Source organism: Anopheles arabiensis, chromosome 3, assembly GCF_016920715.1.
Source record: "Anopheles arabiensis isolate DONGOLA chromosome 3, AaraD3, whole genome shotgun sequence".
Classification (NCBI taxonomy): domain Eukaryota; kingdom Metazoa; phylum Arthropoda; class Insecta; order Diptera; family Culicidae; genus Anopheles; species Anopheles arabiensis.
This window is the reverse complement of record NC_053518.1, coordinates 87,762,671-87,775,509: the sequence shown is the minus strand read 5'-3', so window position 1 is coordinate 87,775,509 and position 12,839 is coordinate 87,762,671. Positions and strand designations below refer to the sequence as shown.

The 12,839-nt window shown below is 44.5% G+C and overlaps 4 protein-coding genes across 11 annotated transcripts in view; 1 reads left to right on the top strand and 3 right to left on the bottom strand.

The window, feature by feature from the left end:
• Positions 1–5: 5 nt before the first annotated feature.
• Positions 6–1,680, bottom strand: LOC120900890 (probable cysteine--tRNA ligase, mitochondrial). The gene has a single exon (XM_040308482.1). It carries the CDS (start codon positions 1,598–1,600, stop codon positions 29–31), a length of 1,572 nt encoding a protein of 523 aa, XP_040164416.1. The 5' UTR covers positions 1,601–1,680; the 3' UTR covers positions 6–28.
• Positions 1,681–1,900: 220 nt separating this feature from the next.
• On the top strand, positions 1,901–2,536 carry LOC120900891 (cytochrome c oxidase assembly factor 5). Its single transcript, XM_040308483.1, has 3 exons — positions 1,901–2,116; positions 2,192–2,293; positions 2,369–2,536. Exons 1-3 carry the CDS (start codon positions 2,012–2,014, stop codon positions 2,408–2,410), a joined length of 249 nt encoding a protein of 82 aa, XP_040164417.1. The 5' UTR covers positions 1,901–2,011; the 3' UTR covers positions 2,411–2,536.
• LOC120900889 (myosin-11) lies at positions 2,439–5,311 on the bottom strand. Its single transcript, XM_040308481.1, has 2 exons — positions 5,134–5,311; positions 2,439–4,852 (listed from the first exon to the last, which is right to left on the bottom strand). The coding sequence occupies exons 1-2, from the start codon at positions 5,291–5,293 to the stop codon at positions 2,550–2,552; spliced, it is 2,463 nt and encodes an 820-aa protein (XP_040164415.1). The 5' UTR covers positions 5,294–5,311; the 3' UTR covers positions 2,439–2,549.
• A 209-nt stretch (positions 5,312–5,520) lies between these two features.
• Positions 5,521–12,839, bottom strand: part of LOC120901826 (ankyrin repeat and ELMO domain-containing protein D) — a 67,997-nt gene continuing 60,678 nt past the window's right edge. For all 8 annotated transcript variants that reach the window (XM_040310122.1, XM_040310121.1, XM_040310127.1 and 5 more), the window contains 2 exons: positions 10,357–10,430; positions 5,521–9,560 (listed from right to left, as the gene is read on the bottom strand). In XM_040310122.1, the coding sequence (XP_040166056.1) occupies positions 9,362–9,560; positions 10,357–10,430 (273 nt within the window). In that variant the 3' untranslated portion in view covers positions 5,521–9,361. The remainder of the gene's footprint in view (positions 9,561–10,356; positions 10,431–12,839) is intronic.

Here is a 12,839-nt window from a genome sequence, read left to right as displayed (position 1 = left end):
GTTGGTGTGTTTGCAGAAAATGGCGGTTTTATTTCGCGCTACCCTCTCGGAAGTTCCAGGAGGAAGTTTTCCCGTGATCCTTAACCTCCACATTTGCCTGCTTCAAGCGGTCTCGCAGTAAATCACACACTTTGAAGAGTTGAGGGTTTTTGGTTTCGATCGCTTGCAGGCGAATTTCGCTTCTGGTGGCCACCATCGCTTCGATTAGCTGTTCGAGCGATTGATTGGCGTCGTTTCCCATTTGACGGCTGTGCTGGGGCGACTGTTTGTCGAGAGATTGCACCCCGTAGGAGACAAGCTCCTCCCGGATGTATTCCGTTACGGCAAGGACAGCCCCCACATTGGAGGAGCCAATGAGCGAGACGCCAGAGGTGGACGGTTCGTGGCTGTTTATTATCCTCTGTACATTGGAAGCAAGCTCACCCAGCGCTAACACCGAATTGGCGGTATTGAAATCGTTCTTTAAAAACTCTCTAACGGTCGTCCGTGTGTTTGAAAGCTTTTCCAGCAAGCTTTCCGTGGTGGTCGCATCGTACGTTGCCGGTTTCAGCCCATCGATGAAGGCTTTGGCGTCGCTGAAGAAGCTGGCAAACTTGCGCAGCACGTTGCGCGCCGTCCCCATCGCTTCCGGGCCGTACTCGATCGCGCTGCGATAGTGCGACAGCAGGCAGAGCATGCGGAACTCGTCCGCACCGTACGCACCGAGCAGCTCGCCGATGCTGACCGTGTTCTTGAGCGATTTGGACATTTTGTGCGTCTGGCCCTCGAGATGGAGCTGGCCGGTGTGCAGCCAGTGTGTCACCCAGTCCGGCACGTCGTGATAGCAGCAGCTTTGCGTTTCCTCATTCTCGTGGTGAGGAAAGCGCAAATCGAGCCCACCGGCATGGAAGTCGAGCGCGCGCCCGAACAGATGGCTAGCGAGCGTGGAACACTCAATGTGCCAGCCCGGGCGTCCCTGGGCAAACCCTTGAGCGGTCCAAAATGGTTCGCCCGGTTTCGAAGCTTTCCAGAGCGCAAAGTCCGACTGATGTCTTTTCTGGCCCTTGGACGCGTTGCTTTCCGGTTCGATGATGACCTTCTGTAGCTTGCCGTACCGTTCGTACTTGGCCGTTTCGAAGTAAACCGACCCGTCGGCGGTGCTGTAGGCGAAACCTTTCTCAACGAGCGTTTGCACGAAGCGGATTATCGCGGGAATGTGGTCGGTGACGCGCAGCTTTACATCCGGCGCACGAACGTTCAGCCGCTGCAGGTCGCTCCAAAACTCGTCCTCGTACCGGCTTGCGAGCTGCTGCCAGTCGACCTGCTGCTCCAGTGCACGGGCGATTATTTTGTCGTCAATGTCCGTGATGTTCATCGCGGTGACGAGCGGGAGGTGGAAGTGATGCCGTAGAATGCGCTGCAGAATGTCCAGCCGGACGTAGCAACTGGCGTGACCGATGTGGGCCGAATCGTACACCGTGGGGCCGCAGGTGTAGAAGGAAAGGTACGACTTGCTGGGGTGGATTTGTAGAGCAACCTTTTCCTTGAGTCGTCCATCGTAGAGCCGCAGATCGTGGGTGAGTTTGGCGGTGGAATATTTTCGAAACACCCGGAGAAACATGGTGAAACACTTTTGGGCAGCAATATGTCGATATCGAAACAGCTGTGTTTGTGTGTGTGCAAACAGCTGATTGTGACGTGACGGTGGCGTCCAATAATTACGTATCATGTTATCATACCAATTTGTACATTTCGTAGTTTATAAACTGTTAAAGGGCATAAATAGGCTTTGCTGTCCAAAAAAGAGCTTAATTTGACATTAAAAAAGAAATGATTACTTTTTTTCTCGAATAAAAACAACGGTCGCTTTGAATGTTCGGATTGACGTTTGGCATCACTGCTGTCAACGAGCCGTCAAGCGAGTGTTGGTTATGAAATTGTGTTGCAAAAACAAAACAATCCTTCCGCGGTGCAGTGGGGGTTCTCTTTTTGTGTAAAAATTGTGTAAAATTCACCACAAATCTTTACAAAAATGATGCGCTACGAGGGAAACGAGGAGCTGGCCGATAAGTCGGCCTGTGCCGGTGTACGCGCCGATCTGAAGATGTGCCTCCTGCAGAGTGACTGCTGCAAGAAGGTGAGTGCCGGTGCAGCAGCACCTCTTCCTCTAGGTAAATCCAACAACTAATGCAATGTTTCTCCCCTTTTGCAGGAAAAGAAAACTCCCCGAGAATGTCTGAACCGTACCGATGGTTCCGTACCGAGCGAATGCTTCGTGCTGCGGAACACCTTTTTCGAGTGCAAGCGCTCAATGGTAGGTGCAGATTGGTACTGTTGTTCCCGTACGGTTACTAATTGACCCGTTTTGCTTTCGATATTTCGTTTATAGCTCGACAATCGACAGCGATTTCGCGGCAGGAAAGGTTACTAAAGCCAAGCGGCAGGCAAGCGGCCGTTTTTGTCGCCCGAGAAGAAAGTTATGTTTTTATTTCGTTCAAAACACCTCCCTAAAGCTTCATGAGTTAGTGTATAAAATATAGCATTAAAAAAAGACAAATATGGTGCCCGCTTTACGACCAGCTGTTTTGTGATGCATTCGAACGGGCCCCGGTAGAGATGCGATCCAGCTCGCCGTCCAAACTTTGGCTCTTGTCGTAGGTGAGTTTGCTGCTGGCGACACTGAAGCTGCTGATCGAAAGGTCGCTGTAGCTCACAGCAACCGCCATTGTGGCCGGTTCTAGTTTGCGCTTTTCATTTTGCGTGTTCTGCGTTGCGTAGTCAATGAGGTCGTGTGAATCGTTCAGTGTTGCAGCGGGAACTGGGTGCGTAGGGACGGAGGGGAAAACAACTTCCCCGTCCGACAAACCCAACTCAGTGCTGGAACAGTCATCCAGGCTTCTATTGGACGATGGTTCTACCGTGGGCAGTGGTGGAGCCGGTGCCGGTTGCGCCACTTCAATGCGAGGCGCAAACGGCGCCTGCTTGTCGGACGAGCTTTGCGATTTCGAGTACGTGCGACTTATCTGGTCTAGCTTTTGCAGATTTTCTTCGATGCTTTGCCGCAGCTCACGCGTGTCCTTCGCCAAAACATCCGAAAGCTGCGCGTTGCTGGCCGTTCGGGCGGCAGGAATTGGTCGCACCACCGCTTCCACCTTTTCTGGCTCTTCATCAGCTGTCGATGTTTGCATACCCGCCTCGGATATGGTGCCGATCGCAACATCCACCGTGTGGCTTTCGACCGGACGCGATTGTTTCAGGTATTTGAGCGGATCGAACGCACGGAAAGGATTTGCGAATTCGCGGCCCGTATCCGGCTGATGCATGGGTACCACAATTTCCGGTACAATCGCAACAGGCTCCACCATCATATCCCGCCCAAACTCTTCGTTTAACAGCTCGCGCTGGTTCAGCTCGAGCTTCTCATCGTTGTAGCGCGTCCAGATTTGCACCTTCTCGTCGATAAGCTTCCGCTTGTCTTCGCGCTGCTTGCGCAAATAGCGCTGAAAGGAATGATTGATCTTATCGCTTTCCTTCTCCAGCTGCTCGATCGTTTGCTTCGCGTTCTGTATGATGGCGTTCGTTTCGTCCTCGAAGTTGGCCATCAGCTCGCGCTCGACGTTGTGCAGCACCTGCAGTTTGGTTTCCTTCGTTTTGGCCGCTTTTAGCGATTCGAAGTAGCGGCTTTGCCGTTGCTCCTGCCGCTGCAGATCGTCCCGCAGCGTGGCCAACTTGTCGTCCACGTTCCGCTCCTGGCGGTACAGCTCGTCAAGCTTTTCGTCTATTTTGCGCATAAAATGTTGACTTTCCTCGCTCGTAGCATCAATGGGGTGGTGTGGCTCGGTTTGAATGCTGCGGACGATTGTTGCGGGTAGCGCTGTTTGTTGTGCGATTGTTTCTGTTCGTGTTGCCGTTAACGCTTTTGCTAGCTTTTCCTCGTATTCCAGCTTAATCTTCCGCAACTCTTTTTCATACTTTGCCTCAATTTGATGCTTTTCTTTGTCCAGAAGTTTGGTCACTTGTTTCTGCAGTTTCGCCACATATTTTTTACCATGTTCGGTCGTTTTCAACTCCCGCAGGAACTCGGTGTAAGTCTTTCGCTTTTCTTTTGGCTTGTCACGGCGTGGTTCGCCCTCTTCAATCTCATCGTCGAGCTCGCCCTTTTCCTGCCCATCTTCCGTGCGTTGCTGGCGTACGGTTTCGATGAGCTGTTCGAACATTTTCGTACACGTTTCCAACCGTTCGACTAGCTTGCAAACATTCTCCGAACAAACGCGCAACGAACGGGCGGACTGGTCATCGTCTGGGGTCGGCTGCTCGTTCATGTTTTTCTCCTGCTCCCCGTTCGCGCCATCCTGTACCGTTTGCTGTTGACTCTTTTCCAGCTCCACAATCGCTTTGCCAACGGCTTTTACCCGGTGGAGCAGTTTTTCCACGTTCTTGTGAAGCTTTTCCACCTCCAGCTTCTTCAGCAGCGTCTGGGCGGATGTTTTCCGTTTGTCTAGCCGCTTAAGGTGGCGTAACTTTGCTTCCTGCGTCTTGACGGCCGCCAGGATTGTCTTGAACACGATGTACAGGAGTGAGCGGCTGCCCTGGCCGGAGCCGAACTTGTCGTACTTCTCCACCAGCCCGTCGTAGTGTTCGATGCCGAGCGCTTCGAAGATTTCGCCCAGCTCGGTCCGGCTCAGCCGAAACTTGGCCGACCGGGTAAAGTCGGGCAGCGTGTTCTTGAACGGTACCTCGTTCGTGAAGATGGACAATGAAAAGTGGCAGTTTTGTGTGTAGAGAAATTCGGCCACGAGCGTGTTCAGCACGAGCACGAGCGGGGACAGCACAATGCCCTGCTGGGTCTGCAGCTTGAGGGCGATTTTCTTCCCTACAAAGTAACACAACCGTTAGGAAGGGAAGAGTGTTACAGGGTTTTCCAGCGGTTCTCATAGTTGTGGGACACTTACTTGACTCTTATGGGAAATCGAACTGAAAATTGAAGCTCCTTGGATATTCCTATTGGATTTGCCCAACAAGGGTGCTACAGAGTCCAATTCCCATTACATTAGGTTCATTTCACGCAGGAAAGACTCAATAAAGTGTCCCACAGCTATGAGAACTTCTGGAAAACCCTATAAGAGACGCCCTGTGCAGTGGGTGGATGCTTACCGAGAGCGGTACGGCTCATTTTTTCGATTAAATTTTTCTTCATCTGCAGCTGAATGTTCGTCTCGATGCCTTCCTCTTCGATCCAGTTCCTCAGCTGTGTCCGCAGCTCGGCACTATCGATCTCGTCGATATCGCCGAGCGTTCGAGAGGAATCGGGCATTTTTCTGGTGGCACTTTTTGGTCGAGATGTTTTGCGCAACTGACAGGAAGAAGGGGGTCGATCGGTCGTCCCTAAAGGGACGCGGTACGTTTTTGTTTACAATTCTTCCGCTAGCTACCGTCGCTATGGTGACCATGTGTTGGTGTTTTGAAGGATAAGGGTTATGCGCTGTTGCATTTCTCAACGTATTTTGTTCGTTCAAACGGGGCTCAGAAGCACGAACACAATTTAAATAATTTGTTTATTGGTTTATTTTCTTATTTGTTCTTACATGGCTGCTTTATTTCCATCTGATCAACTGTTCTAGAATCTGTGGGATGCTTGTTCAACATTCCTCGGCTCTGCTGGTTTTTTTTTTGCTTCATCTTGTTGTGATTTTCCCTTTTCCCAGTGTTCATCTTTATGTTGCCACTCTGTTATAGACTTTTGTTTGTAGCTGTGTCAATTTAAAATCACAATAATTCGGTAACTTTTAGGTACGTTTAAACATTGTTTGGGTGGTAAAACATTCAAAGTGGTTAAATTTTGAAAATTTACTGTCGGACAGTTTGCAATTGCGCAAATAAAATGATAGCTACGAAATAGTCTTTTAAACTTTATATAAGAAAATAGCAAAAAAGAAGAAACTAAATGAGTAAAAAATTAGCCATTTAAAAAGAACTAACAATCGAACAAACTCTAAACGTAACGAAACAACGAAGAGTTAGAAGCGGTTCTGTTCTCTGCGCCGTTAGGTGTAATTTGATAAATCTTGAACCATTCGCGCCAATAACCACCACCACCACCACCACCCTGACCTTTCTCAAAACGTGTCCCCCCACCTTGCTCTTTTCTTCCGTACCCCGGGACCGGGTGAACAAACGAACGAACGTGTTAGTGTGCAGCAGCAATCGGTGCGGTGCCAGAGCGACAGCAGCAAACGGCGGCAGCAGGGGCAGGGCAGCCAGCGAATGCTGGGCATTTAGATTTAATTAACTTCATTAAAATGTATCAGTATCACAGCATTGCAAGTTTTTTTCTTCTTCTCGTTAAAGTGTGTTTCTTCTTTTGGGGCTTTTTTTGTCGGGGCCATTTTCCATCTGTTCTTCGGTTTCACCTTTTGCAACTTGCCTCTCTTGCCATCTTTTGCGCTCCGTTGCAAGGTAAAGTTTTGCATGAACGATCTGACATCCTGACTGGCCCATTTTGCTTTTTGCATTGCGCTATATGCGATTACAAGCGATAAGTAGAAAGTTTAATGGGTTAAATCGCATCCTCCTTCGCGGAGGTTTTTATTTTCTAAACTGATTTTGGGTTTATTTGCTTCGTCTTTTTAGACCTTTCGTGACGATTAGCGATTTGAGAAGGTGTTTTCTTCCTCCTTTTTATTGACTCGGTTGTACATTTTCCATTATTTTGTGTGTATTTTTTAGCATGCTTTAAAAAATGCGATAATGAGTGGAGAGAAAGTGAACCATACGTAAGTTATCAGGTTTTTGTATCGATCTAATTCGAAAGTAATCTCCCATATTTTGGTCACAAAAATGTTGAAAAACTATGTTTGCACACAAATAACAAAAAAAAAAACCTTCACAAAACGATCGCAGTTTATACGTGTGTTTTACGATTCTCTTTACAGTTCTGCTCTATTCTTATCTCAGAGGATGGGCTAAAGATGTTTCCAACCGTTTCTAAAGCTCTATCAAAAGAAGGAAAGAGTTAAAGAGAGTTTCGGCATTTATGTATATAAGCGTATTTATATCTTTCTTTCTTTCTCTCTTCTCTTTATCTTTTCGCTTTCGACAATTTGGGACATGTTTTTTTGTTTTCGTGTTGTTTTTGTGTATTTGTTTGCAATAGTTGTTCGTTCTAATTCGCTTTTTACCGCTATCTTTCCATTATACGTTTTTCTTGTTTTACTACTCTAGTAAAATTGGAAATTTGAAATCGGTTATAAAAAATCTTATGCCGGGCTATACATTTTTTTGTAATGTTTTCTAATTCTTGCTTTACGATTTTCGCTACATTTTTCGTTCCTATGTTCGTTCTTGTTCAGCACATTGTTTGCCCCCTTTTTTATCTATAACTAAGCACATTTCTTTACGTTCGCTTATCTAGACAGCTTATCGGATCGCTCAGACGAGCAAAGCGTATGCATTTGTTTGCATGGTAACATTGTTTGTGGCAAGAAGTGGCTTGGTTTCTCCGTACCTACTACCGTCGGAAGCATTATAAATATATTGATCCATGTGTTTGTTTTTATCTTTTTATTTACTTCTTCCAAATTTTTATACTTCTTTTTACGACGCTTTGGTCATTTCACTGTTTGTTTGTTGTTTTTTTTCTCATTAACTTTTTCGTTTCTCTTAGAGAAGCGTTTGCTAGCTGGTTTGCTTTTGCTGAATTACACTCCCACTTGTGGTTTTGGTGTACTTTGCCTTTAAAATATGTTTCTTTTTATAGTTCTTTGACAAATATGTTCTGCAGTTAATCGATTTGCCTTTAAATAACTATGTTAGGTGGCACTAGTGTTGATCGTGCTCATCGTTACGATATCTCGTTAAAGCATATTCAGTAAGTAGAGGGAAAAATATTCCTTAACAAATGTGGGTGCACACGCTTTTGAGGCTCTGTTTTCATCATACGATATTATACGAACTTATGCACAAAAACTAACAACAAATTTGGACCACAGCTCTTTTTAAACTTGTATCAATCTTCCGGCGACCCTCAACCTTCGGGCATCATTGAGCAATTGTCGTACCGTTTGGAGTGTGTTTAAATATGTCGATAAGGCTGCAAGCTGTGAGTTGAAGAGGTGTCGTTGATGAACAGTAAAAAGAAGGTTTATTTAAACATTTTTGAAAATCGTTTATGTCACGTTTTCATGTCTGTAGGCATATGTGTTAGGCTTATATGTATTCAAAAAAAAGAGAATATATTAGATACGAGAGTAGGAATAGAACTAAGTTCCATGTTTTATAGATTCCTATTTTACAGTTTGCAGGTGTGTTTTGCAGCCAATTTGGGTTTTCTTTTCTTCTGTGATGCAACGTTGTATATGGAAAAGGACGCTTATGTAAATACGAACTAATCAGATCAGCATGATTGTATTCCATTGCGGTCGTGTGAAACCATCTCATTCCTGGTGGTTGTTTTTGTGTATTTTTTTTTTTCGTTTGTTCGGTAAAACTACGGCTGCCTGCGGTCTGCGTAAGTTTTGTAAGTATTTTGGCGCATCGATAATTCAACTACCGCTTGCAGTTGAGTGGTTTTGGTGTGGTGAAACTTATCCTTCATATCAAACGAATATTACTAACACGGTCTCCAGGGCCAACGTTGGCAGTATGGTGTATGGCCGCTTCCTCCATCTACGACACCACGACGGCCTGTGACTGTTTTAACTATACTCATATGCTACTGGCACGGCGTAGTGACTTAAGTGTTATGCAGTAGAAGTTTTGCTGTTTGTCTGTTTGTCTGTTGTTCTTAAACGCCTGAGAGTAGGCAACCAGACTGCGTTACCACAGTGGTTTGGTTTTTGGTCTTCTACTGCACCCTATTTGTACAATATATCTATTCCCTTCAAGCGCAATATTATTTGTGGGGCGTGAGTTTTGTTTTTTTTTTTTTATCTATAACTTTCGCGCGTATTCCAAAATCACTAGAGACGTGATGGTTGTTGCTTTTTTCCATTAAATTATTAAGTACTAATCATTCGATAAATTGAATTGTTTGATGTAAAGGACACACAGCTACTGTCGATGCGCTATCTATCGTGTGCTCTGGTGCCGCAACTCATTATTCGAGTTTACTCAGCACTTTCAGGAGAAGATAATATTGAGCCGTGTGCAGGCTCTGTGGCGAGTGAAATTTTACTTACCCTACTGTATTGATGATTACACAATTACACAACCATTTTTGCATTTTTTGTGTTGCTTTTTTGCGCCTATGGTTTTGTGGAATTTGTTGTTTTTTCTTCTTCTGTTGGACAAGCGCAACACGTTCGATTGGCAGGCGTGTGTCAGTAGAAGTTATCAGAGCGCGGAAAAGTAGTTTACCGATTGGATGGAAACGATGGCGGAGGCTTCAGAAGGTTTGAATTGGCCGGTACAGTCCCGTGTAGCCACATAACCGTGCGCGAAGGGCCGGTATGAGCAGGGCAGCCGCCGACAGATCCTTGAGCAGGTCGGCACATTCGCACAGCAGCAGATACATCTTGTCGCCGCGCGACGATACACTTTTGTGAAGCGTTATTCTCCGCAGACCGGCCGTTTTGGGAAGGTACCTTTGAAGGGTGCGAAAAAAGAGAAAAGTAATAAGTAAGTGTACAATTGTAGTAACGATGAAACAGTTATTAGTAGACTTTATCATTTTTGAATAGTTTTGATTTATTTTTTTGACTTTTTTTTTGAACTTGTAAAATAACTAATGAAATGGAAAGAAATAGAAAACGAGTATAAGTGAAAACAAGAACTGATTGAGCCTAAAAATTAATGAAAAAAAATCAATATTTATACCAAATTTCACGCGTAAAAACATAAAACGTAATACAATTGAACAAAGTAATTTTGTAAAGACTTGCAAAATTCGTAAAATAATATACGAATACAAATGAAATGAGAAAAAGGGAAAATTAAAATAAAAACAACAAACAAGCAGATAGAAATAAATAACAACAAATAAGATAAATTAAGTCAAGAACAAATATTACTAACGGTTAACAGATATGACCAAAAAATAAGATAAATCCCTCAAATAACTCGCAGAAAATGTTACAGGGTTTCCCACGATTTATTGGTTGGTTCCTATCAATTTTTGGTGGGTTCTAATATTTTTTTGGTGCGTTCCCACGATTTTTTGACCGTTTCCCAGAATTTTTTGGTCCAATTGCAATCCAATATCCAATCGGAAAATACCAATAAATTATGGGAAAGAACCAAACATCTATGGGATACGATCAAAAAATTGTGGGAAACCCTGTAATATTTTGATCAACTCAGTCATTACATCTTATCGTAAAACAGTTTTGCCAGTGTCAGCCAAACCAGATGACATCGCACCGTTCGCATTCAATTCCCTACCTGTAAATCATCCTGGCACCGGTCCAGTACAGCCAGTTACGCTCGAAGCGTTCTCCATCATCACCTTCGTACACCTGCGCAAAACACATGCATGAGAAGAAAGAAGAGAGCGAAGACGAAGCGATATTATTGAATGGAAATGGACGTTTCAGCTCAAACGCTTCATCGCTCCAAACCATAACCACCACCACACACCATAACCTTTATTTGTGTTAATTGAATTTTTGGAAAACAAAAATACTGCCAGCCATGTGCCGGGGCCGAATGCCGGGGCCGCAGTGTAATGTTGTTGCCGTTTCCCAGTGGCCGTGTCAATGTTTCCCCGACCCCGAAGGGAAAAGTTTGTTGTTTGGATCGTTTATTTAATCTGATCAGCGGGTGGCGGTAAAGCGCACATACACACATTTTTGGTAGCTATGTGTGTGTGTGTGTGTGGAGTGAGTTATTTGCGGTTTCCATTGCTTGTTCACGGGCAAGACGATCGCGCCGGCCCATGGCAACGGGCGCGTGCTCGGGGCTGCCTTTTTGGAGGGAAAATGCTAGGACAGAAGGGAAAGACGCGCAGGATGCAAGATGAGGAGGAAATGTATAAGTTTACCGTGATTTACCGACTTTTGATGACTGGTGAGGGAAAGTTTATGTACACGGTGTGGTAACTAGTAGCACACCTCATACGCCATGCGGTGAAGCGTCCATGTATTGATCGTTCGTTCGGTGCCGGCAGATCTGTTTGCCTGCTGACGGAGTTATTATTATTGTTGTGTCGGGTGCATGTGTGTTTATTACACGCCAACGTTAATGGCTCCTGTTGGCGGTTTGTGTGTGTTTGTGGTTTGAGTTTAACGAGACACTTACAGTGCTCTACGGCGCTATCTCTCTGCCAAGGAGTGATGAGTTGCATGATAATAGGGCCACCCGTTAAAAACGGGGAAGTGGCGTGCCAGAAGTTTGATTTGTGGAGTGTGGCCATGGTTCATAAAACCATTTTAACATCTTATTTTGGTTGCCGCTTGTTCAGTTTTTATCGCGGCAGCATCGTTTTTTTATAACAACTTTCAGCCAGCCATGTTTAATGGAAAAAAGGTAAAAGGTAAGTTCTTTAAAAATATACGTTAGGTTATGAAGAGTCGATAATTTGAGCAGTAGATCTTTTATGTCATAAATTATGATGACTTTCTCTCTAACCCGCCAACAAATCGGGCCTAGATTGAGATCGATTTGATCGTAAAACTTTACGAGCTCTCCACGTTTACGGTCCTAATTTTAAGAACGTTGCACATTTTACCTCCATTTTACCTTTTTCCTCCAAAAAAAAAAGATATATCGAAACTGATGGAGTAATTTAACAGCTGGTTACAGTTTACATGGCAAGCATTTAAATTGCTCTTGCCCGAACAGAAAAATGAACGGGAAGCGTTACCAAACCGAGTCTAGGAGGGAGCTAGCTACTCCGTGCGAACGGGAATCCTTTAATACATTTTGAAGATAACATTAAAATTCTGCTTCCGTTTGGCAAACAGCAGCAACAGCAGCCTCGGGCCATCGTTTCCATTCCGCACGACGCTTTTGCTAAACGCTGAACACACACAGCTGAATGGTGGAAGCGACAAAACATTCATTTATCACACCGCGGTGAAGTGTGAAAGCTTTCTTGGAAGGTGCAGGAGGGGTGAAGCAAGTGGAGTGGAAGTCCGAGTAATGGCGCACGTTGAAGTAACCCATCGAGGGGAATTGATTTTACTTTGGCGAAGTGGGCGAGCGCAAATCGGGATATTAATTTTCGGTTGTACAGCTGGGACAAAGTTTTGGGGCAAAGCTTTTGCTTTGCGGTGTATTCTTGGTGAAATGATAAATTATGGAGCTAAAATTGGAGAGACAAAGTTTTTGCCCCAATGCTAGGAGGTAAAAGAAGTGAAGAAGAAGTTAACTGTCGTCCTCTGTGTTTTAATTTCAGTAATGTGTGTGAATTTGTTTTCGTGCCATACACTCTTAAACAGTTTAGAACAGTTGTGTGTACCTAAGTTTTGATAAAAGTCAATTTAGATTAATCTATTGGGAGGATATATAATTTCGGTTTGATGCCAGATATCGTCACTTGTTTAATACATGTTTGCTTAATCAGGCAAGTCGTTTATTTTGTCGAGCAATGTTTTGGCATTTCTTTTCAATTATTTGTGTTTTTGCTAAAGTGGATAAAACATTGTGCATATAAGCTCCAAAGATGCCTCCTTTTGTAATGCATTGTGTGTTGGAGAACCATTGAAATTATGGAGAAAAATGTGATTTAGATTTAGATCACGCAAAACGTTCTAGGACGCCACAATAATTTGATGATAGACAACTAGTATCGATGACTTGTTGAAGATCTTGCACATCAACACATCAAGAATTCGCAAAGAAACTTGGAGTATCTCATCAAGTATTCTTTCACCGATGAAAAGCAATGGAAGTGATCCAAAAGCTGGGAAATTGGGGAAAAGATA